The sequence below is a fragment of the Biomphalaria glabrata genome, chromosome 6 (assembly GCF_947242115.1).
Source record: "Biomphalaria glabrata chromosome 6, xgBioGlab47.1, whole genome shotgun sequence".
NCBI classification, from domain to species: Eukaryota; Metazoa; Mollusca; class Gastropoda; family Planorbidae; genus Biomphalaria; species Biomphalaria glabrata.
The window spans coordinates 20,295,510-20,322,534 of NC_074716.1; the positions used below are offsets into that span (position 1 = coordinate 20,295,510).

At 38.6% G+C, this 27,025-nt stretch overlaps 1 protein-coding gene across 1 annotated transcript in view; it reads left to right on the forward strand.

The window, feature by feature from the left end:
* Positions 1-27,025, forward strand: part of LOC106051067 (uncharacterized) — a 124,618-nt gene that overhangs the window by 6,130 nt on the left and 91,463 nt on the right. Inside the window, exons 3-7 of the mRNA XM_056032755.1 lie at positions 5,078-5,288; positions 5,874-5,973; positions 6,303-6,375; positions 6,817-6,862; positions 7,002-7,056. Coding sequence (XP_055888730.1) covers positions 5,078-5,288; positions 5,874-5,973; positions 6,303-6,375; positions 6,817-6,862; positions 7,002-7,056 — 485 coding nt within the window. The remainder of the gene's footprint in view (positions 1-5,077; positions 5,289-5,873; positions 5,974-6,302; positions 6,376-6,816; positions 6,863-7,001; positions 7,057-27,025) is intronic.

Here is a 27,025-nt window from a genome sequence, read left to right on the forward strand (position 1 = left end):
TAGATCTAGTGTGTTGTTGCATATCTTGGTGAGTAGATCTAGTGTGTTGTTGTATGTCTTGGTGAGTAGATCTAGTGTGTTGTTGTATGTCTTGGTGAGTAGATCTAGTGTGTTGTTGTATGTCTTGGTGAGTAGATCTAGTGTGTTGTTGTATGTCTTGGTGAGTAGATCTAGTGTGGTGTTGTATGTCTTGGTGAGTAGATCTAGTGTGTTGTTGCATGTCTTGGTGAGTAGATCTAGTGTTGTTGCATGTCTTGGTGAGTAGATCTAGTGTGGTGTTGTATGTCTTGTGAGTAGATCTAGTGTTGTTGCATGTCTTGGTGAGTAGATCTAGTGTTGTTGCATGTCTTGGTGAGTAGATCTAGTGTTGTTGCATGTCTTGGTGAGTAGATCTAGTGTGGTGTTGCATGTCTTGGTGAGTAGATCTAGTGTGGTGTTGCATGTCTTGGTGAGTAGATCTAGTGTGTTGTTGTATGTCTTGGTGAGTAGATCTAGTGTGGTGTTGCATGTCTTGGTGAGTAGATCTAGTGTGGTGTTGTATGTCTTGGTGAGTAGATCTAGTGTGGTGTTGTATGTCTTGGTGAGTAGATCTAGTGTGTTGTTGTATGTCTTGGTGAGTAGATCTAGTGTGGTGTTGCATGTCTTGGTGAGTAGATCTAGTGTGTTGTTGTATGTCTTGGTGAGTAGATCTAGTGTTGCATGTCTTGGTGAGTAGATCTAGTGTGTTGTTGTATGTCTTGGTGAGTAGATCTAGTGTGGTGTTGCATGTCTTGGTGAGTAGATCTAGTGTGGTGTTGTATGTCTTGGTGAGTAGATCTAGTGTTGTTGCATGTCTTGGTGAGTAGATCTAGTGTGTTGTTGTATGTCTTGGTGAGTAGATCTAGTGTTGTTGCATGTCTTGGTGAGTAGATCTAGTGTGGTGTTGTATGTCTTGTGAGTAGATCTAGTGTTGTTGCATGTCTTGGTGAGTAGATCTAGTGTTGTTGCATGTCTTGGTGAGTAGATCTAGTGTGGTGTTGTATGTCTTGGGGAGATCTATCCAGTGCTCAAAATATGTGTCTTTATTCCACATTTAAACCATAACTGTTAGTTGAAGAAAGTCTTTTTTATCTTCGAAGATCTTGACTTGCATCAAGTGTTTTCTTGCGTTCTGAGCTTTAGAAATGTATTCTCTTGGAGTCTACAGCGCACTTTTTCCCCGAAGAGCAAGTCAAAAAGGTTAAAGTAAATAAGTGTAGGACGTGACGATATTTGTTGCAATCCGAGCTGAGAAATAGTTTCTGCTTGTGTCTAGCATGCAAGTCAAATTAAGTCTATTCAAGAAGGAGGTAGCGCTGACTAATCGTTTCTATTATTTGACGGATGTTTGAGGTATAAATAGCGCAAGTACGTCTGTAATGAACGTGTTCAGTTTAACGTCATCTTCGTGTTCTTAATGTAAGACATCTTGTCGCGGACCTTTTTATCTTCATAACAATGTACGACAGTCTTTTGTCCAATCACTTTTCACTTTCCATGGGAGCGCGACCTGCTGACCACGCCTTGGCGTCCCCTTTTCATAACGTCGATTTATCATATGTAGTGTTTTTGTCTTCAATTAGGCGCCACCTAAGCTTCGGCGCTAGGGGCGGCTTATCACTTTATCTCTTTAAATTAAAATAACGGCAAATTATTTATTCATTTATTTATAATAGCATTTATATTTCTCTCCGCCCACACAAAAAAACATTTTTTAAAACTGAACTAAAAAATAACACCTCCTCCCTCTCCAGTCTGCGGAGACATTTTTGTTTTCTTTTTATCTCCCAGACTTTTTGGTCCACGCGCCAAGCCTGACTCGACACACACACACAGTGACTTCTAGGTAGCTACCAGCTATATACCTACATTGAAACACACAGGGGATAGTGGCGAAAGGTCAAATATTTGACAGTAATCGAGTGTAATGTAAGGTTTATATATCTCTAGCCTGTGTTTGATTCCACTTTGGCTAATATAGATACCTCATTATCTCTAGCCTGTGTTTGATTCCACTTTGGCTAATATAGATACCTCATTATCTCTAGCCTGTGTTTGATTCCATTTTGGCTAATATAGATACCTCATCAACACACACACACACACACACACACAAAAACAACGTTATCTTGTGAATAGTGCAGCAGCTCAGCACTAACAAAAGTGATAACTGTAAACAAAGACCCGTCAGTCATCTCAGGGCAGGCTAGCACCGTGTCCTTGACATTTGTAACTAGACCTACTTGTCTATTATGACATCTGTTATCAATATAATTTTTCAGGCACCCTCATCAAGGCTACCCAACCATTTCAGAGAGTAAGCATCGATTTTAAGGGGCCACTCCCATCTGCTACTCACAATAAATATTTATTAACAATGGTGGATGAGTACTCACGCTTTGCTTACCCATGTCCCGATATGTCCTCATCTACTGTCAGCTGTTTTCCTTAGTTGGAATGCCAGAGTACGTTCATTCTGATAGAGGTGCGTCCTTTATGTCGAGGGAGGTGCAATCCTTTCTGCACGAGAGGGGAATAGCTACAAGTAGAACAACCCCTTTTAATCCTTCAGGCAACTGGCAAATTGAACGACTAAACAAAACTCTGTGGAACGCTGTTACTTTAGCACTGAAAGACCTCGATCTCCCGATCTCAAGATGGGAGCTTGTCTTGAACCAGGCCCTATACTCGATTAGATCATTACTATCTACGGCAACAAACGAAACTCCACATGAGAGAGTTTTCCCGTTCAACCGGAAATCCTCCTTCGGGATATCTATCCCCACTTGGCTATCTAGCCCAGGTCGAGTATTGCTGAGAAGAGAGAACTGATCTTCAAAGTATGATCCTCTCACGGAAGAAGTCGAATTCCTGATGTGTAACCCCCAATATGCCGTGGTACGGTTGCCCAGCGGTAAAGAGAAGACGGTCTCTCTAAGACGCTTGGCTCCCACCCCCTCCCCATCCTCAACAACAAGTGAACCTTCGTTCTTCGCTCAGGGTGAGGATAATGAATATCCTCCAGAAGCTCAAAATACGGAAGTAGTCAACACCCCTACGGTGATTCAAGAAAGGAAAAAATCCCTGGAAGGCTCTGAGGACCTCCGAGCGCTTGAAAATACACAGAACCATCATACCCTACTTGACACTCAGGAACTCACTCGTGACTCTCAAACTGTAGAACATGATAGTCAACCCCGTTACATTTTAAGAGAGAGAAGAACCAGACCGAACTATAGGGTCTAGAGTTGTTTATTCATTTATAGCACTACTTAAAACTGACTACATAAACTGGCATTGTTTATCTCTTGCTGCTGATACTAGAGTTTACTTGTTCACTTACTTAAATACATGTTTACTTACTACACTATTTGTTATTGCTTAAAACAGAAACTAGTCATTGTTTATGTCATACTACAAAGACTGGTGTTTAGGTTTCTTTGTATCACCATTCACTATTGTTTACAAGAGAAACTAATATTTCGACACTATTTATTGATCTATGGTATTACAGGCACTGGCATTCTCTTTTTATTTATGCTATGGCCTACTTGCTATACTTGCTATTTTAATTCTAGGCGGGGTGAATGTGGTGAAATAGTTACTATTTGTTTATGTTTGTGTAACGTCGTGAGAATGTGTTCACAACATTGATGTAGTGTGCTACTGTCCAAGTCTCTTTCGTCAGTTCCTATGTGGTTCTAGTTGAATAAAACCTTGTTTTAGGTGACTCTGCAGTGTTTCTTTAGTTCTTATCACATTACATTTATAGCCGGACACCAGAAATAAATATATTTTAAAAATAGCTTTAAAAAAAATATTGTTCATAAGGGACACAAGCGAGTAGACTGAATGAAACAATTTTAATATTTGTTATTTCTCTTGAAATTTTAAATCGTTCTTATTGTGCCGGTCAAAAACTCGCTAGTTGGGAGTCTCCATGATCTATATAATACTGTACAATGAATCCTAGTCGCTTATTTCTCGCCTGGATAGATCCGTTGTATGTGAGTGAAGTATGCGTACTTATTGTAGAGAAGATTCTTGAAATGATCCAATATTGTGTGCTAACAATTTAATACTGGAAATTGGACTTTTTCACTAGTCAATAATACATTTTTGCTTATACACATCAAAGACATTCAAAGATCATGTGATTACCGTTTCTTTAAAAAAAAAAAGACGGATATCTCTAGCAGCTGATACAATCTGAGCTTCGTCTTTACCTTTGTGAAAGTTATTGTGGACACATTGCAAACAGTTTCTTGCAGTGAAAAATTAAACCTTCGGACTACAAGCATCGATCAAACGACAGTTCAATGTCAATGAAATATCTTCACTTGAATTTCATTTCAATGATTATAATTCAATCAATAAAAACATTCGTGTGACTGATTTCTTCTAGACCACCAAGTAGGTTTCCTTCTTGAAATGTGTTTCTTACTCACGTGACTGTCAGGTTGTAGTCTGTACAGCTCACATAGTGAACCAGTCTAAACAAGTTTGTGTGCTCTCGACCTTTGAGAATGTATTCTTGAACTTCTGTTGGAGAGAGTCCAATGTTCATTAAACGTCCACTTCTTACAAGTCTTTCTCTTCTTTTTCAATGTCCAAACACTTAGCGACCACGTGACTTTTGTTCTCATGACAGATACACCCATCTTTAACGTGGATTCCAAACCAGGACACAGGAATACAAATTTAGTTTCCAAGTCTTAAGTGAAAGGGCAGTGCAGTTTTTTTTTCCAAGAACTTAGAGCTATTTAAATTATAAGATGACACTTTATCGTTGTACAAATTTCTTCTAACGAGTTATATATACATCAATGTGTATAAAAAATCTACCAAACATTTCTTTGAATTGACTAGTCAAAGCGTGTATATCCGTTAGATTTGAACATTTGATACAAATTTTGATTAGTTGATCTTCACTTTAGCTACACGACTGGTACATTTTTGTGAATGGAAAATGTGAATTTATTTTCATTATTTTGGCATTGTGTTTGATATTTCATTTCTTTGTTTGACATTTCATTTCTTTGTTTGTCCCATTGACCAGGAACTGCTTGACGTGGATGACCATGTTAATCTAATGGTCACAAATATCTTAACAACTGACCCTCACGTCCAAGTCTGTAGGTTAATCACGCCTGCTAGTAAGAACGCCGTCAAATGGGAACTTGATTGGAGCAGACGTCTGAAAGGGAAACAAGAATGGAAGCAGATCAAGAAAGCCAAGAGTGAATATACACTTTTATCTGATTTAGAAGGTATTTTTTTAAAATGGCTGTCAATAGCCAGTTGGCACTTATCAATTATCATGTGTTACGAATATTCTTAAAAGCTGACTTTTGTCCATTAAGGCTAAAATCGAACGTTACGCGTTTGTTCCCTACTCAATGATTGATAACTTTTTGATCTTCTCTAACAAGAACTCTAATTGTTGAAAGATTCTATTATATAATAACTTCTCTATTTGTTAAAAGACTTTATTAGATAAGAAGATCTCTTTTATTGTTAAAAGTTTCTATAGATAAGCCCTTCTCTAATTATTTAAAGATTGTATAAGACTTAAATATTGTATAGAATCTATAGATGATTTCTAGACTATTAATGAATAGTTATGTGCTTGGTGATTCCTTGCCTGTGAAGTTATTACTGCGCTAACAGGTCAGTTCATGGTCACTTGGTTTGGATTTGAATAGAAAACTCATGAAATCATTTTCTTCTGTTGTTCTCCTTCAACCCCTCCATTGTGTGTGTGTTTACGTGCGTGCGTGTCTGTGTCTGTGTGTTATAAAATGTTCTTCCCAAATATTGAAGCAGATCGATGAAACTTTTTTTTCACCTTTTAGAAGAAGAGTACGAAAATATTCCAGAAGTTTTAATTCAAGAATTAATTTATTGGAGAGAGATGTACACAACCTGTCAGTGTTTCAAGCAAGGCTTAGGCTGGTAATGTATTGTGGGATTTTTTTTTTTTTTTAGAGATACCTACACAGCCTGCGTTGATATCAAAAGATGTGTAGAGTAGACTTTTAAAATAAATATGAGACAAAAATTGCATAAACATTTATTTTAAATTTATTATGAAATCATAAATTTGTATAATAAGAATTTTACGAAAGAAACCAAATCTAGATCTCGATCCGGTAGAAAATGTTATGACAATCATTGAGCTGTCTTAACAAGCATTAGATTATTGTGTAAGGTTAGACAACTCTACATTGTGTGAAGAATTCTAAAAAAATTTTTTTTTATTTAATTATAATTTTTTTTTCTAGTTCTAAAAACAATGTAGTGCTGATGATGACCATGGAATCTATTACGTCACGATGCGCTTCACTTATTCAAATGGTAAAGATATTAGGAGATATTAAAGATATAGTTTCGCTTTAGTTTAGAAACTGTTTTGTTACTATATTATCTCATACATCATACTGCATTAAATGGCGATAGGTAGTGTTACCCCATGGCAGCACAGATTTGGGGGTTGAGCGAGCTGTGATAGAATCTAAAACAGACGTGTGTAGTGTGACTTCATGCGCGCATCCCATCCCCCCCGCCCCCCCCTGCTTCGAATCTGACTTTCCAATATACACCAATTTTTTTTTCTTCTTTTTTTTTTCTTTCTTTCTTTCTATCATTTAATATGTGCAAGGATTAGAGTCCTCCCCATCCCCCACTCCTAAAAAAAAAAACAAATATGCAAATGTTAAGATAATTATGTGTATTGTGGAATATAAAATGTTTCATTTTAAAGATTTTAATATTTTCCTTCTTATCTCCTCTCACTAGTATCTGGTAACCATAGAGACATGGAACAGCAATTGTTTGTTGCTAGGTAACTTTATGTTCCAACATTTTATTTGTTAATTTAGAAGCAGATATTTCTATAGGCTATCTTAATTCATTATAAATATATAACCAAAGTGTATCCTCGCCAAACTCTCGCTCTCTCTCTGTTATTTCTTCACCTTCAGGTCTCGTGATATTCAATTCCGTTTGGAAATCTCAAGAATGTTTTGAGCTTCTGAGGTAAGAGTAACATTTGGTCAGAGTTGATATTCAGTGATTTAGAAAAACCTACAACAATGTTTTGTAAAGCTCACCTTTGTTCTCTTCATCCCCCACATTGGTGGCACCAGGTCTATATGTTGTTCTATTCATCTACCACATTGGTGGCACCAGGTCTATATGTTGTTCTATTCATCTACCACATTGGTGGCACCAGGTCTATATGTTGTTCTCTTCATCCCCCACATTGGTGGCACCAGGTTTATATCTTGTTCTATTCATCTACCACATTGGTGGCACCAGGTTTATATCTTGTTCTATTCATCTACCACATTGGTGGCACCAGGTCTATATGTTGTTCTCTTCATCCCCCACATTGGAGGCACCAGGTCTATATCTTGTTCTATTCACCTACCACATTGGTGGCACCAGGTTTATATCTTGTTCTATTCATCTACCACATTGGTGGCACCAGGTCTATATCTTGTTCTATTCACCTACCACATTGGTGGCACCAGGTTTATATCTTGTTCTATTCATCTACCACATTGGTGGCACCAGGTCTATATGTTGTTCTATTCACCTACCACATTGGTGGCACCAGGTCTATATGTTGTTCTATTCATCTACCACATTGGTGGCACCAGGTCTATATCTTGTTCTAATCACCTACCACATTGGTGGCACCAGGTTTATATCTTGTTCTATTCATCTACCACATTGGTGGCACCAGGTCTATATGTTGTTCTATTCACCTACCACATTGGTGGCACCAGGTCTATATGTTGTTCTATTCATCTACCACATTGGTGGCACCAGGTCTATATGTTGTTCTATTCACCTACCACATTGGTGGCACCAGGTCTATATCTTGTTCTATTCATCCCCCACATTGGTGGCACCAGGTCTATATCTTGTTCTATTCACCTACCACATTGGTGGCACCAGGTCTATATGTTGTTCTATTCATCTACCACATTGGTGGCACCAGGTCTATATCTTGTTCTATTCACCTACCACATTGGTGGCACCAGGTCTATATCTTGTTCTATTCACCTACCACATTGGTGGCACCAGGTCTATATCTTGTTCTATTCACCTACCACATTGGTGGCACCAGGTCTATATCTTGTTCTATTCATCTACCACATTGGTGGCACCAGGTCTATATCTTGTTCTATTCACCTACCACATTGGTGGCACCAGGTCTATATCTTGTTCTATTCATCCCCCACATTGGTGGCACCAGGTCTATATCTTGTTCTATTCATCTACCACATTGGTGGCACCAGGTCTATATCTTGTTCTATTCATCTACCACATTGGTGGCACCAGGTCTATATCTTGTTCTATTCACCTACCACATTGGTGGCACCAGGTCTATATCTTGTTCTATTCACCTACCACATTGGTGGCACCAGGTCTATATGTTGTTCTATTCATCCCCCACATTGGTGGCACCAGGTCTATATCTTGTTCTATTCACCTACCACATTGGTGGCACCAGGTCTATATGTTGTTCTATTCATCCCCCACATTGGTGGCACTAGGTTTATATCTTGTTCTATTCATCTACCACATTGGTGGCACCAGGTCTATATCTTGTTCTATTCACCTACCACATTGGTGGCACCAGGTCTATATCTTGTTCTATTCATCTACCACATTGGTGGCACCAGGTCTATATCTTGTTCTATTCACCTACCACATTGGTGGCACCAGGTCTATATCTTGTTCTATTCACCTACCACATTGGTGGCACCAGGTCTATATCTTGTTCTATTCACCTACCACATTGGTGGCACCAGGTCTATATCTTGTTCTATTCATCTACCACATTGGTGGCACCAGGTCTATATCTTGTTCTACTATGTCCAGCTCTAGAGGAGTTCAAATCAATTTTGTACCAGGTCTACATGTCATACTTCTGTCATTGTCCACACTTCTGTCATTGTCCACACTTGCATTAGTTCGCTCAATGTTCAACTAGAGGGTAGATTAATGCGTGATTTAAAACATTAATTAGAGGCAACGATAAAATAAATCCAACAGAATAAAATTGAGAATAATTTTGTAATTGGAAAAACAAAAAGACATTTCTTCCTTGATGAAGCTGATGACTTTTTGCGAGACCAAAACTTCGCTCTCAAGAACTCATAAGTAATAGATACCTTCCCTCCACCCCCACCCACCCCCCACCCCCCACCCCCCCCCCAAAAAAAAAAACCACACTACGCCGAACAAAAAAATCATGGTTACGCCCATATATAATCTTTTTTTATAAATCTACTCCATTCTAGTATGGTGATATAGATCGAGACTTGGAAACATTACAAGTCAGTAGTTTAGACTACAATGTTATTGAATAGGCTCTAATTGTTTTCAAAAACATAAATTGTCAAATTTCTAGAGAAATCGTTAGCGTAGTTTCGAGATCCATGCCTAGGCAGGTTTTAGGTTCCAGCATGAAGAATGTGCAAGTTTATTTTCTCTCTCTCTCTCTCTCTCTTTCTTTCTCTAATATATAAAGAATAATGTAAGGAGTTTATATGTATGTATGTATGTCGCGATAAGAAATCAAAACCGTTTGACTAATGTTGATAGTCATGAATGTTCCTTAGATCATGGCGGAGACCGTAGTGTATGTTCAATGTCTCTCCCACAACAAGAAGGGAACATGGAACTAGATCAGTGATACACAAACTAAGGCTTGCGGATCATATCCGGCAACACGTTTGACTGTGTACTTTGGTATAAGTACTGTGTACTTTGGCATACGTACTAACTCTAAGTACAAGAGAAACGAAGAGCTCAAATTTTTTCTCTATTAAATTCAAGTGAATAAATAAATTGTAACTTCGTACATTAAAAAAAAAATACTCCACTAACAATGATAGCGGAAAGAAAGTAGGTTTAGAATAATAAGCTCAACACACTCACACACACACATACGCGCGCGGTCTTACACACACAAGCACACAAACCAACGAGTCTACACGATTTTGTTGATATTTCTTCATCCTGTTTATTCTTACTTGTACAAGACTCTAGGCAGCCATAAGAAACGTTTTGTCTTCGCTTTATCTAAACGTTACTTGAACTAAATGTTCATTTATTTTCTTGATCATCTTATTCTTGTTTTTTTTTTTTAAATTCAATTCTTGTTTGATATTCTGTTCAGTCTTTTACATTTGATTTAGAAATAAAAGTTTTCAGCAGCGTTTTGATGTCAGTTTCTGTAATCGACTAGATAATTAAACTGAGTCTTAGGAAGCTTTTTAAAAACACGTGAACATTTCAAAGAGAAGGTAGATCAGAAGAGAACTAGACCAGTTTGACTTTGAATAGATTCAAGGTGCGAACTCTTTGCTCGCACTAATTCTGCATATCAGGGAGGGAGTGCATAAAAACTAGTCTCATCCTATTGTCCATCTGTCCTGGCACACAGCTTCACTTGTCCATTTCCCCTGTTATACAGGTTTCATTGTCCTTCTGTCCTAACATACCGATTCAATTGTCCATCTGCCCTGCCATAGAGGTTCAATGATACATATGCCTTGTCACAAAGATTCACGTGCATTGTCCTACAGGTTCAATAGTCTATCGGCCCTGTCGTACAGGTTTACATGTCCATCTCCCCTGTCCTACAGGTTTACATGTCCATCTCCTCTGTAGTACAGGTTCTAGATTCGGTAGTCCATCTCCCCTGTCGTACAGGTTCACATGTCCATCTCCCCTGTCGTACAGGTTATAGATTCGGTAGTCCATCTGTCTTGTCGTACAGGTTCACATGTCCATCTACCCTGTCGTACAGGTTCTAGATTTGGTAGTCCATCTGTCTTGTCGTACAGGTTTACATGTCCATCTACCCTGTCGTACAGGTTCACATGTCCATCTCCCCTGTCGTACAGACTCACATGTCCATCTCCCCTGTCGTACAGGTTTACATGTCCATCTCCCCTGTCGTACAGGTTCACATGTCCATCTCCCCTGCCGTACAGGTTCACATGTCCATCTCCCCTGTCGTACAGGTTCACATGTCCATCTCCCCTGTCGTACAGGTTCACATGTCCATCTCCCCTGTCGTACAGACTCACATGTCCATCTCCCCTGTCGTACAGGTTCACATGTCCATCTCCCCTGTCGTACAGGTTCACATGTCCATCTCCCCTGTCGTACAGGTTCACATGTCCATCTCCCCTGTCGTACAGGTTTACATGTCCATCTCCCCTGTCGTACAGGTTCACATGTCCATCTCCCCTGTCGTACAGGTTTACATGTCCATCTCCCCTGTCGTAAAGGTTTTAGATTCGGTAGTCCATCTGTCTTATTACTTTGTTTTATTGAAGTATGTTCATGCTGTAATATATTTGGTTATGTAAGTAATTCACATTTATTTTGGTTGACATTTATTATAATATCTGACTTCCATTCTTTGTGCATTTGAAGACGCAACTATTTACAATTTTCAAAAATCAATACTTAAAAGGAGAAGGTTAGATCTATAATATAGTGGGACAACATTACACTGGCTAATTTATCTTTATACTTTAGATACAAGTTAATGTATTAAATAAACTTGGAGTAAATGATTTGTTTTGACATTTGAAAAAATACCGCAGCCATAACAGGCAAAAGAAAGATAATTCAATGTGAACTGTTCTTCAGTGGCACCAGGCGACCACTATTGAATGGTGTTAGAGAAGGAGACTACACTTATAAACTTTGACTGAGCTAAACACTTCACACGAGACTTTCTTGAACTTCTCCTCGGCTCCTTCTTACAGCATTAGAAATAGCAATTTAAAAAACTTTTGTTGTTGTTTTTTTTTTTCTAACTCAAAGAAATGACGTTGAGGACTAGCGAATAAATCTGACTCGGGTTTGAGGCAACGAAGACAATATTAACAAATGACCTTGACTTTCACTGATGTAGTCAGAGATTCGTTCGAAGTAAATATTATTAGGAAAGTCTCTCACATTTACAATTGTTATAGTCAGGGGGCTGTTTGGGTCGAGCCTGGCATTACCAAAAGAACGGTTCAGAGCGAGTCATGATGTGCATCTATTGGTACCTGCCCTCAGAAGTAGCGAGTCATGATGTGCATCTATTGGTACCTGCCCTCAGAAGTAGCGAGTCATGATGTGCATCTATTGGTACCTGCCCTCAGAAGTAGCGAGTCATGATGTGCATCTATTGGTACCTGCCCTCAGAAGTAGCGAGTCATGATGTGCATCTATTGGTACCTGCCCTCAGAAGTAGCGAGTCATGATGTGCATCTATTGGTACCTGCCCTCAGAAGTAGCGAGTCATGATGTGCATCTATTGGTACCTGTCCTCAGAAGTAGCGAGTCATGATGTGCATCTATTGGTACCTGCCCTCAGAAGTAGCGAGTCATGATGTGCATCTATTGGTACCTGCCCTCAGAAGTAGCCAGTCATGATGTGCATCTATTGGTACCTGCCCTCAGAAGTAGCGAGTCATGATGTGCATCTATTGGTACCTGCCCTCAGAAGTAGCGAGTCATGATGTGCATCTATTGGTACCTGCCCTCATTATATATACAGTTTGAAAATGCAACTAAAAGTTAAGCATGAATACAAGCGTGGTATTCCGTCACGTTTTCCATTTCAATGTGGAGGTCAAGGCTAAAGAGGCTATGAGGCTAAGAGGCTAGTTAAATGTCAATGTGTACCAAAAAAAAAAAAAAAAACAACTTAAGATACAATCGCAAACTTAATCATTTAGAAACTATTTCATATTTCTACGAATATTCACATTCGAATAGAAAAAAAACACCATTAGTAAAATGACTAAACTTATAGACACTTCAGGACAGAAGAATAAAAAGTATAAGTAGTTGTAATATAACACGACGTCTATGGGACAGCAACAAATGTGACGTTCTGTTGTTTGTTAATAGCTTAGAGTGTATAAAGGATTGAAACCTCCCAACATGACGGTATAGGCGTACAGACCGTGCTTAGAGTGTATAAAGGATTGAAACCTCCCAACATGACGGTATAGGCGTACAGACCGTGCTTAGAGTGTATAAAGGATTGAAACCTCCCAACATGACGGTATAGGCGTACAGACCGTGCTTAGAGTGTATAAAGGATTGAAACCTCCCAACATGACGGTATAGGCGTACAGACCGTGCTTAGAGTGTATAAAGGATTGAAACCTCCCAACATGACGGTATAGAAGTACAGACCGTGCTTAGAGTGTATAAAGGGTTGAAACCTCCCAACATGACGGTATAGGCGTACAGACCGTGCTTAGAGTGTATAAAGGATTGAAACCTCCCAACATGACGGTATAGGCGTACAGACCGTGCTTAGAGTGTATAAAGGGTTGAAACCTCCCAACATGACGGTATAGGCGTACAGACCGTGCTTAGAGTGTATAAAGGATTGAAACCTCCCAACATGACGGTATAGAAGTACAGACCGTGCTTAGAGTGTATAAAGGATTGAAACCTCCCAACATGACGGTATAGGCGTACAGACCGTGCTTAGAGTGTATAAAGGATTGAAACCTCCCAACATGACGGTATAGGCGTACAGACCGTGCTTAGAGTGTATAAAGGGTTGAAACCTCCCAACATGACGGTATAGGCGTACAGACCGTGCTTAGAGTGTATAAAGGATTGAAACCTCCCAACATGACGGTATAGAAGTACAGACCGTGCTTAGAGTGTATAAAGGATTGAAACCTCCCAACATGACGGTATAGGCGTACAGACCGTGCTTAGAGTGTATAAAGGGTTGAAACCTCCCAACATGACGGTATAGGCGTACAGACCGTGCTTAGAGTGTATAAAGGATTGAAACCTCCCAACATGACGGTATAGGCGTACAGACCGTGCTTAGAGTGTATAAAGGATTGAAACCTCCCAACATGACGGTATAGGCGTACAGACCGTGCTTAGAGTGTATAAAGGATTGAAACCTCCCAACATGACGGTATAGGCGTACAGACCGTGCTTAGAGTGTATAAAGGATTGAAACCTCCCAACATGACGGTATAGGCGTACAGACCGTGCTTAGAGTGTATAAAGGGTTGAAACCTCCCAACATGACGGTATAGGCGTACAGACGGTGTACCTACGGTCGAACAGTAATGTCTGTTAAGGTCTTGTATGAAAGGTAAAGTGAGGGGTTTATCACGTTAGTGGAACTTGCTGTCATTCAAAGTGACCAGTCAGCGGTCCATTAGGGTACCGGCTCACCAAGTATTGGCCCGAATGCCAATATAACCAGTCCGCCCCTGGTTATAGTCTTAAACCAAAGCACCTGTTCAGTTGTATGGCCAGGACACCTGGATAGAGAAATAAAAATCTCTAATTCTACTACATGCCTCATTCCTAGAGGTGCTTGTAATCTATTGAATTTCTCTGGCTCATAAGAACCAGCAGTAGTAACGAGTAATAGCATCAGACATTGATCCTAGGCTGCTAGCAAGTACGTCTCTAAGGAGAACTCGCAGATCTAATGAAATACTTTAGTGGGCAGACTTAGTTATCAATGATATTCCGGTAGCTATACTGCGAATGGTCCTGGACTCGGACTGGATATACAATTAATTAATTAATTATTATTATTAATTATTTTATTAATTTCAATTTATTTAATTCATATTTCTGAAATGAAATATTACTAAACGTCACAATTGTTGGCCAACATTCTACTTACATTCTATTTACATTCTACTTACATTCTACCTTCATTCTACACAATCTTACAAATAGCAACACAGTTGTGCACATAGCCAGACAATCTTATGTCACATATCCACACAATCTTACATCAAATAGTCATACAATCTTATACACAGCCACACAATCTTAAATTTCATAGCCACATCAGTGTACATCTGTTAGACACCGTAATAGAATTACACTGGCCAGCTAGAAGATCCTCCACTCCATTAGACAGCCTTCCTATTGTAGAACACACATAAAGGTTGATTGTCAAATAGAAAGTAGAAATCATGTTTTCGATTGGAATATAATTGTTTTGTTTTTTATTGAGTTAAAAGAAAATTCAAGTCATTATTTTAACCAGCAAAAAAAAAAAAAAAGAATAACAATGTGTTCATACTACTACTACTACTAATAATCTTTATTGTCCGTAAGAAATTTGTCTTACAATTGGTGCATTAAAATATTATTTAAAAAAGCAAAGTCCAGGCAGTCTATTTTCCCTCACCCACATACACACACTTTCTTCATCTCCACACACAAACACACACACAAATATATATATATATATACTACATAAACGCACTCTACATTTCATAGAGAAAGACTCAATGTCATAAAAAGAATAAACAAGGGAGACAACACTCTAAAATAAAAATCCAAGAAGGAGTTGTCGATTTTCTTTTTTATTACATAAAGCACAATTTTCGGAGAGGGTCGTCGAAGGAAAAAAAAAACTTGTTGAACCGGTTGTTAGAGTGTTCGCCACTCATTAGAATAACTTATATAAACACAGGCATACACACACTCGTAGCCATTGTTTACACACGTGTATGTATCAATGTGTTCTACAACAAACTACAACGCATTGACACACCTCCACAACATTGACACAGGTCTACAACACTGACACATGTCTACAACATTGACGCAGGTCCAAAACAGGTCTACAACATTGACACAGATCTACAACATCGACACAGGTCTACAATATTGACACAGGTCAACAACATTGACACAGGTCAACAACTTTGACACAGTTCGACGACATTGACACAGGTCGGCAACATCGACACAAGTCCACAAAAGATCTACAACATTGACACAGGTCTACAACATTGACAAAGGTCTATCACATTGACACAGGTCTAGACACAGGTCAGCGATATGTACAGAGATGATGGACGGACAAATATTGACGATGAAAACATACAAGTGAAGGGAGGGAGGGGGGATAAAGAACGATACAATAGATCGATAAACTACCAGACATGATCAGAGATAAAACTCACACCCCACCCCACACAAGCATACAGAGACACAAATAGACCACTTTATCCAACCACCTTTCTAATATCAACACAATATTTGCTTATTGAACTTCACAACTTTTTATTTGGGGGGGGGAGGCGGTATGGGAGGGAGATAAGATGGGGGAGTATGGGAGGGAGGTAAGATGGGGGAGTATGGGAGGGAGGTAAGATGGGAAGTATGGGAGGGAGGTAAGAAGGGGAGTATGGGAAGGAGGTAAGAAGGGGAGTATGGGAGGGAGATAAGAGGGGGAGTATGGGAAGGAGGTAAGAAGGGGAGTATGTGAAGGAGGTAAGAAGGGGAGTATGGGAGGGAGATAAGAGGGGGAGTATGGGAGGGAGATAAGAGGGGGAGTATGGGAAGGAGGTAAAAGGGAAGGTAGTATGGAGGGAAGTAAGAGAAGGAGGCAGTATGGGAAGGAGGTGAGAGTGGGAGTATGGGAAGGAGGTAAGAGGGAAGGCTGTATAGGAGGGAGGTAACAGGGGAGGCAGAATGGGAGGGAGGTAAGAGGGGTATTATGAGAAGGAGGTAAGAGGGAAGGCAGTATGGAAGGGAGGTAAGAGGGGGAGTATGAGAGCGAGGTAAGAGGGGGAGTATGGGAGGGAGGTAAAATGGGAAGTATGGGATGGAGGTAAGAGGGAAGGCAGTATGGGAGGGAGGTAAAATGGGGAGTATGGGAGGGATGTAAAAGGGGAGGCAGTATGGGAGGGAGGTAAGAGGGGGAGCCTACAACATGTGACGATGGTATGGCGTGGCTCTTGTAAATGTTCAATTCTAAATATAAATCTAGAACACAAAGAGTAAGAATTAACTTTCAGACCATGCGGTCTATAGGACAGATGATGTCAAGGTCATCTATTTCTGTGCCCCACGGTTAACGAGTGTGTCATGTGACCAGCACAACGACCAACCGCCTTTACTTTTCCCCAACTAATGTCAGGTACCCATTAAAGCTCGTTGGACTCAGAGGCACCCTAAAGATCCCTAAATTACAAATTTAAAAAAAAATTACCGCCCCCCACCAGTTCGCAAGTCAAGCGCTTTAGCACTCAACCATCGCGCCTCCAGATGTCACTCTAGTGACACAAGATCAAAACATAGTCGAGGATTCGTGAAGGTGTAGTTTATAAATCAAAATCCACTTGAGAATATTGAATAGGTCTATTTAAACTCCAGCACAAACTTAATTCATTTAATTAATAAATAATCACATTTGGTACTTGAGATATAAATAAGTGTCAGTGATACAGCCACAGAGACAGTCTTATTATAAAGCACAATAAACAGAGACTCAGAATTTTCAGTTCTGCTCCAATTTATAGTTACGAAATCTCAGATTATTTCTAGACTTATTTGGATTATCATTACAGCAAAGTAATTTTTATTAAAATCTCTTTAGCTTCGTGATTTATGTTTTTAATCTGTTCACTTTTCCCCTTTAGACGCACTCTATTCTGAAGCAATTTATCCAAACAAAACAAACAAAAAAAAAAGCTGGAATCTTAAAAATATATATGAACACTAGACATATGTTACCCGCGACCCGGGGGTCTTTATTTGCGCATTACTTTCGATATAGTCACTGATAGTGTTTTGTAACAATTAAACGAAATAATAATGTAATAAGTAAAGCGAATGTGTCAATGTAAAAATGGTGTGAATGAAGATATCAAATCAAAATAGATAATAGGCTTAAATTTTTTTTTTTTTCAAATTAAAACATTTGCTTGTAGGCCTACATATATTTGATTAAAATTTGAGATGAATAGACTAAATTTTGTATGTTCATGTGTATAAAGTATAAAGTAGAGGTAGACAAAGATCTAAATCTACACTAATCTAGAGTTAGAGGCTTTTATAGAGTTCATTCTGTGATGCGCATGCGTGAACCTTTTTTCATGAATTATCTATATTATAAAGTAGAATGTGAGGTGTATGTATGTATGTATGTATGTATGTATGTATGTATGTATGTATGTATGTATGTTACTTATAGACATCAAAACCGCTTGACCAATCTTGATAAAACTAGGCAGGAATGTTCCTTGGGTACTAACTTAGACCGTAGTGTATGTATTGTAGCCCTAAAACAAACTTAAGACCCTCAAAAAAAATAAAGTTGTCCGACTCTGTTACAGCTATAGTATTTTATGGATCTAGGCCATGTCTACAATGTTGACATGAGAAAAGATCGAAAGGATTTAGACCTAGATCTAATTTTAAGAAATACACTTTGCGCAGATAGTTTTTTACTTTGACACATGAAAATACAAAGGAAGGTCAATTGATTTCATTATAAAATAAAATTAACCTTCAATTTTGTGTTTCAAAAGCATTTTTTACATAAATTAATTACTGATATCTGTGACTACAGATTTCCTGGCGAACTTTTTTTCATTAGACAATACCGCAATGAATCGCGTACTAAAAATCAATTCGTTTAATTGTTTACTTTATAATCCCATCCCTAGATCTAAAACTCTAATTCAACTCTAAGATGATAAAACTTCTCTTCGCACAGATAGTTTTATACTTTAACACATAAACATATTAATTAAAGTCCATTTATTTCATATTTTGATAAAATAAACATTCAAATTTGGTTTTCTAAAGCTACATTCACACATGAAAGCTGCGAAGCCGAGTTGAGATAGGCCTAGATATATATTCATTCATGAATTGCGTACTAAATATTATTTCGTTTAATTGTTTACTTTATAATCCCATTCATTTAACAAAGCTATCGCTCTTTTCGTTTTTAATAGATAAGAATGTATCGACTTCGGGTAAACCCATTTTCGCAAAACTAATTTTATTTTCGTAGCGAAAGAGAAATAGCGTGAAAGGATCATTAGCTACGTTTAACATACATCTAAATCCAATCCACTAGATTATTCAAAAGCATTTTTTACATAAATTAGTACTTTATATCTGTGACTACAGATTTCGTGGCGAACATTCTTTCATTAGACATTACTATTACCAAATGGTTACACATTAACAGTTGTATGTGTATGTGACTGACAGCGTAACTTGTTTTTTTGTTTTTAATAGCGTGACTTGTATGTGTATGTTACTGACAGCGTGACTTGTTTGTGACTGACAGCGTGACTTGTTTGTTTGTGACTGACAGTGTGACTTGTATGTGTATGTGACTGACAGCGTGATTTATTTGTTTGTGACTGACAGCGTGACTTGTTTTTTGTGATTGACAGCGTGACTTGTATGTATATGTGACTGACAGCGTGACTAGTGTGTATGCGACTGAGAGCGTGACTAGTGTGTATGCGACTGACAGCGTGACTTGTGTGTATGTGACTGACAGCGTGACGTGTGTGTATGCGACTGACAGCGTGACTTGAGTGTATGTGACTGAAAGCGTGACGTGTGTGTATGTGATTGACAGCGTGACTAGTACCCACAATCGTCATGGTGATGAAAAATGTTTTTTTTGTATCGGTCCGCCATCTCCGTTTGGGAAATGTAAATGCCCCCTTCTTATGCCGATGAAAAAGTAAGGCATTGCTGTGTCACGTGGTCTAAAGAACGTAAGACACTTTCTTCTTAATAGTCATAATACACATAGATGCATCATTTCCAAGCCTTCTACGTGTTTCATTTTCTACATTCATATCTACAAGGCAGGTTTAGATTGAGAAAAACAAGCTCCATTGTCTCTTTTTGTTGTCACATTATGTATTTTAATGTCATAAAATATAATGGATCGCCCTTCATGTGAAGTTGTCAGGGGTCGCAGCTTTGTGTTTAACATTGGACACTATGACTTTATTTTTGTAATGCAGCTATTAAGCACAGATGAGTGTTTTTAGATGTTTTTCCATATCAGAGATACTTTTGTACAGATATATCAAGACACACAAATGTTATATTGGAGAGAGACAAACGAATGATTGTTGGTTTATTTTATTCTTTTTAGCTACATTTATAGTTTAGACTAACAAGATGATCAGAAACTTGGCAGAAATCTGGCATATTTGATTTGAGTGAGAAGACGTTCTACAACAATTAGGACAGAAATCCTTTCAGGCTAATACTTAGGATGTAGCTCTTTTTCATTATGAAACAACCTGACAAGGGAGTGTGTGTATTACAGAAAATCTTAGGGAGCCCCTCCGGGTTTGTCATATTGTTACGTGCGCATGTTAGTGTAAATGTGAAACGGTGCGAATGCGTGTTGAAAGGAGAGCAGAACCAAAATGGAGAGATAGAAACGAAATAGTGTTCTAGTGTTCATGGAAATTAAAATGAGTTCTAAACGATGACGTGGTTGTTTTAGTGTTCATGTACTGTTCAAAGAGTCGCATCTTAGAAAGGAACGTAACACATATAAACAAGAAAATATTTTTAAAATACTTTTACAAAAAAACAACAACACAAAAAAACAAAGCTTATATTAAGCACAGTTGTATCAACTCATTTGAATCAGTCAAGCAGTTAAATTTGTAATAGATCTAAATCTAGACTAACAGTAAAAAAGCTTTTTTTAAAAATAACAAAATTCGAACTCACGGCTCAGGCCTTTAGCCTTCTCAGGTCAACACGGTAACCACTCTGCTAGTGGAGAGCCAATGAACATGGACGATTGTCTAGTTATCTCTTGTTTCTATAGTCTCATCCTATTGTTCATGTTGTGTTCACTTACTTAGACTTAGGTCCTCCCGCGCCGTTCGGCGCATTGGGCGGCAAGCTGTCTCCATAAAGATCTGTCACTGGCAATGTCTGAAGCCTCCTCCCACCTGGTGTCCACTGTTCTGAGGTCCTCCATGAAGGTGTGTCGCCAAGTAATACGAGGACGTCCCCGTTTGCGCTTTCCTCGTTTTGACTTCCATGTTATCGCAACTCTTGGTGTGCGTAATTCATTTTGACGTAGAACATGTCCCGCAAACCTCATGCGACGCTCAGTCACAACCTCACTAAGTGTTCGACTCCCCAGTTCAGCATAGGATTTCCTTGTTTGAGACCCGATCTGTGTAACTGACTCCCAAAATCCGTCTCAGCCATCTCTGTTGAGCCACATTTAGTCTTTTCTCAATTTTGACAGATGACTTCCACGTCTCACATGCATATGTAGCAGTTGGAATGACGATTGTGTTGAGAAGGTGTATTTTTGTCTCGAGTCCAATGGCTTGGCTAGTCCAAATAGGCTGCAGTCTTTGGAAAACGCTCCCTGCCTTTCCTATTCGGCACGCTACATCATGGTAAGCATCTCCATCATTTGTTATGATGCTGCCAAGGTACGTGAACTTGTCCAGCTCTTCAAGCTTTGACTCGCCAAGTCTGACGGGGACACCCTTTGCCTTATATCCCACTCGCATAATTTTAGTCTTATCCAAGTTTATACGGAGGCCAATTTTGGGTCTAGTCTCTCCGTCATTTCTTGAATGCATTTATTTATAAAAAAAATGTGTTCACTAAGATATACGAAACAAAATAATTAATTACCGATAGTTAATTAACAAATTGGCTTTTTTTTTTAAATTGATGCTAGTCTTGTAAGGTACAAGAAATAATTGTGCAAAATGTCAGTTTGATCCGAGATAAGGTGTAGTAGAAATAACGTGTACAAAATGTCAGTTTGATCCGAGATAAGGTGCGGTAGAAATAACGTGTACAAAATGTCAGTTTGATCCGAGATAAGGTGTAGTAGAAATAACGTGTACAAAATGTCAGTTTGATCCAACATAAGGTGTGGTAGAAATAACGTGTACAAAATGTCAGTTTGATCCGAGATAAGGTGAGGTAGAAATAACGTGTACAAAATGTCAGTTTGATCCAAGATAAGGTGTGGTAGAAATAACGTGTACAAATTGTCAGTTTGATCCGAGATAAGGTGCGGTAGAAATAACGTGTACAAAATCTCAGTTTGATCCAAGATAAGGTGTGGTAGAAATAACGTGTACAAAATGTGTACCAGACAGACAGGTAGAACAAGTGAGTTGTTACAAGCTTTGTAAAATAAATGTGTGATGTCACAGAAATTCTAAGCATCTCACCGTCATTACAAATGTTTTGTTATAATAAATAATAATGAAAAAAAAGCTTAAGTCTGCCTGATGAACGGTTTGTGCGCTGGACTGTCGTTAGGATTTCTCGATGGTCCCTGGTTCCTACTCTGCCCGCTGCCATCCTCCGTAGTCCTGCAGGAGGTTTGGACTAGGACGTAAATTTGTTTCAACTCTGAAGAACGAACATCCGAAACATGTCAAACATTTGACAAACAAGAAACAAGTCTAAATTTTTCAATAAATGTATGATTTGAGTTTTTACATTTCGTGTTATCGGTCTTTAATATTCAATGCAACGAATTAAAACGTTTTTCTTCTTCATTGTGCAACATTGCAGATCTGACCAATCGGTATCTTTGTCCTAATGAGAAAGTTGCCACTTTTCTTAATGACCATGTTGATTTATATAGGCTAGGCCAAGCGTCACGTACTTTCTATATTCCCACTTACAAACACGCGTCACGTACTTTCTATATTCCCACTTACAAACACGCGTCACGTACTTTGTATATTCCCACTTACAAACACGCGTCACGTACTTTGTATATTCCCACTTACAAACACGCGTCACGTACTTTCTATATTCCCACTTACAAACACGCGTCACGTACTTTCTATATTCCCACTTACAAACACGCGTCACGTACTTTCTATATTCCCACTTACAAACACGCGTCACGTACTTTGTATATTCCCACTTACAAACACGCGTCACGTACTTTGTATATTCCCACTTACAAACACGCGTCACGTACTTTCTATATTCCCACTTACAAACACGCGTCACGTACTTTGTATATTCCCACTTACAAACACGCGTCACGTACTTTGTATATTCCCACTTACAAACACGCGTCACGTACTTTGTATATTCCCACTTACAAACACGCGTCACGTATTTAGAAATGATTTTGTTGTTCCTATTCTGAACTGTTCACTTTTTTTGTTGTTGTGTGTTACATATCAGTCACGTGACTTTGTCAACATGTCATCTTGTTTATATTGAATATTAAATAACAAGCCCCTCGAAGTCAGGTAGTGTTGAAGTGTGAGAAGTTAGGTACAAAACATCCAAATCTAAAGAATTCAACCAAATACTCGCCTCGTTCTTCGTGTTCATATTTATGTTAATGTTTGGGTTCATATTTATGTTAATCTTCATGTCTCTATGACTATGCTTATGTGATTTTGGGATTTTAAGGACCCCGTTGTTGGGTACCTGACTTTAATTGGAGGAAAGTCAAGGTGGTAGGTCGTTGTGCTGACAATACACCTTGCTCGTTGACCAAAGAAACCGATGACCTTTACATCATCTGCCTCATAGTTGATAGTTGGGGGGTAATTTACTTGACAATCTTGGATGACTGTTCTACTAAAACGTTAGTTAAAGAATACAATGGGTAAAAAACAGTCTCCAACAATACTTAACTCTTCTCTATTATAGTCCATGTTATACCAGATACAAACCCACGCCTGGTCAGAGAAAACATTGCCAGGGGAGATCACTATCTAGTCAACTTGTGTGTATGTGTGTTTCTTACTTTTTTTTCTCTCTCTCCAGACTTTGTCCGTGCTGTTCCTCTCTCTCCAGACTTTGTCCGTCCTGTTCCTCTCTCTCCAGACTTTGTCCGTGCTGTTCCTCTCTCTCCAGACTTTGTCCGTGCTGTTCCTCTCTCTCCAGACTTTGTCCGTGCTGTTCCTCTCTCTCCAGACTTTGTCCGTGCTGTTCCTCTCTCTCCAGACTTTGTCCGTGCTGTTCCTCTATCGCCCACATTTTGTTTCTGTCCAGGTCTTCACGTCTGACCCTCTGTCTATGTTGTGTCTAGACATATTCATTACCTATAGCGTTTGAATACAAAGTTATCTTATAAATGATTTATTCCTTCGAAAGAGAAAATAATGAGGTCATACGCATGTCAGTGTGTCTATCTAAGCGTGCATGTTTGTTTGAGACATTAACTCTGCTAAGTCCTTGGTGTCCTTGGCTGATTCACGCAACCCCTTCAATCTAATGGTATTAGGGACGAAGCACTTGTACGACTTTGTCCTAGCGTATGGAATAAGAAATTTGCCTTTATCTTTGAGTCTGAGTATTTTATAAGGCTGTGTTTTTCTTTGTGTAAGTTATGGTTCAGTGTTGTATGTATTAGGGCTACTTGACTTTTTGCTCTACTGTCCTGAAGTATTTAGTGATTCTACTCATGGTGCTACTCTAGTTTACTCATGGTGCTACTCTAGTTTACTCATGGTGCTACTTTAGTTTACTCATGGTGCTACTCTAGTTTACTCATGGTGCTACTCTAGTTTACTCATGGTGCTACTCTAGTTTACTCATGGTGCTACTCTAGTTTACTCATGGTGCTACTCTAGTTTACTCATGGTGCTACTCTAGTTTACTCATGGTGCTACTCTAGTTTAATGTCCAATGTGCGAGTCATGATGACATTGTTCATTTATTGTCTGTACACAGTTTTACAATTACTTTTTTTTTTAGCCTTTGTCAATGATCTATTCAATCAGTTGGCAACAAAAAGCAAAAAAATTAATTACCACTAATTAATTAATTAATTGGTTAATTTTTTGATTGATTGGTAGAAACAATAAATAATTGTACAAAGTTTCAGCTTGACCCGAGACTGGGAAGTGGAAGAACTAATGTGTACACCAAATGTGTACCAGAGTGAGTTGATTGCTTCGGACTGTTTGAAGTCAATGAAATCTTCAAGCTGCTTTTCTCACAAGTTACTTGTTCTATTTGTTTCGGATTTCCCTTTAGATTTTAATTTTCTTACATCCCAGCCCAAATAACTGACTTGACGACGAGGGACGTCAGCGGCCAAGGGTTTGCACCTATGACCAAGAGACGACCAGATAGCCAGCAAAGATTAACATCATTTTAAAATGGTAGTTTATAGTGCTCAAGAATTTAACTCTTTCTCTCCTAACTGACGATACGAGCGTTGATTCCACCAGAATGTGGTAAATAATTAGGGAGAGAAAGAGTTAAAACTTCAAGTGTTTTTAGAACTGCTCTGTAAATTATTTTACATATCTAGGTTTAAAAAAAAAAGCTCAAACTATGTCTCTAGGATACCTTGTAATAAACTCATCGAACGATTTCTTTTTATAAATATACACATTCATTTTTTGTACAAGAAAAAAAAAACTGCAGCTGAAGTTCAGGACAAAACAAAGCGAGTGAATATTGATTAGAAAAAAAAAATGTCTATTTGAGAATGTCCTCTTTCTGTCCTTGGGACATGTTAAGTAGCTAGGACATGTATTGACTGATGGAGTGATGTACAATGTCCCGGGTGTCTTAAGAAAATACAAGACAACAATAAGACAGTTCACACTCAGACACAAGGTATAGCCATTTCCAGTGGAGGATAGAGGGGGAGAGAACTACACAGTTCTGAAGAGAGGGGAAAGAGAGAACAAAAAATACAAAACTATCCCAGAAGATTCTTGTCCAAGTTCTTTTCTTCGCTAATAGACGTAAAGTTTAGTTCAATGCTGAATACCAAATGTAACCAAGCCTTAAACACAATACGTAACGACAGACTAAAGATTCAGAATGCCAATACACGGACATGGACCTTAGTTTTTAGGTAGTTCCCTAAAGTACAGGCACAATTCTGACAAATACAACATCCAGTATCAATTAATATATATAAAATAAGATAAAATTGAGAGATAGATTGAATAATAGCTATACAGAAATAATTCGAGTCTATACTTCAACCCTACTTGTCTAAAATCCAACTGACTGGACTAGGAACAAAAACCACACTGTTTTACTACAAGTTCCATTCCATTCCAAAAAACATCTCATAAAGTAAAACAATCCAAAACAAAAACAGTTTTGAAGTCAACCACCTGAATTGCCTCCTTTCCTTTTCTAAAGTTAACAGGAGAACCAGGCTGACCAGAACTCAGTCCTGATTATTCTTAGGTCTGCTACTTGACATTGTGAGTGACTATGTCTCTTACCTGAGATTGTGTCTCTTACCGGACATTGTGACAATGTGTCTCTTACCTGACATTGTGTCACATTGTGACAATATATTTCTTACCTGACAATGTGTCTCTTACCTGACATTGTGACAATGTGTCTCTTAGTTAATATTTTTTTATTTGACAGGGCGACACGTTTTTTTTTTTAACTTTACGTGGTGACTGTGTGTCTTGCTTACTTTACGTGGTAACTGTGTGTCTTGCTTAATTTACGTGGTGACTGTGTGTCTTGCTTACTTTACATGATGTGTCTTGCTTACTTTACGTGGTGACTGTGTGTCTTGCGTACTTTACGTGATGACTGTGTGTCTTGCTTACTTTACGTGATGACTGTGTGTCTTGCTTACTTTACGTGATGACTGTGTGTCTTGCTTACTTTACGTGGTAACTGTGTGTCTTGCTTACTTTACGTGGTGACTGTGTGTCTTGCTTACATTACGTGGTGACTGTGTGTCTTGCTTACTTTATGTGGTGACTGTGTCTTGCTTACTTTATGTGGTGACTGTGTGTCTTGCTTACTTTACGTGATGACTGTGTGTCTTGCTTACTTTACGTGGTGACTGTGTGTCTTGCTTACTTTACGTGGTAACTTTGTGTCTTGCTTACTTTACATGATGTGTCTTGCTTACTTTACGTGATGACTGTGTGTCTTGCTTACTTTATGTGGTGACTGTGTGTCTTGCTTACTTTATGTGGTGACTGTGTGTCTTGCTTACTTTACATGCCGACTCTGTGTCTACATGATGACACTGTCTTTGTTTACTTGAAATGTCACTATTTTTCTTACTTGATCTCTCTCTTTATGACAACATTAAAAGCATTTCACATCCATTCTTTACATTCAAATGTTTATCTCTAGCCTGGATCAGTAACAATGTCAAGTATGAGATCGCCTCAACTGTAAAGTTTATTTCCCTTTCTAGTACTAGCAC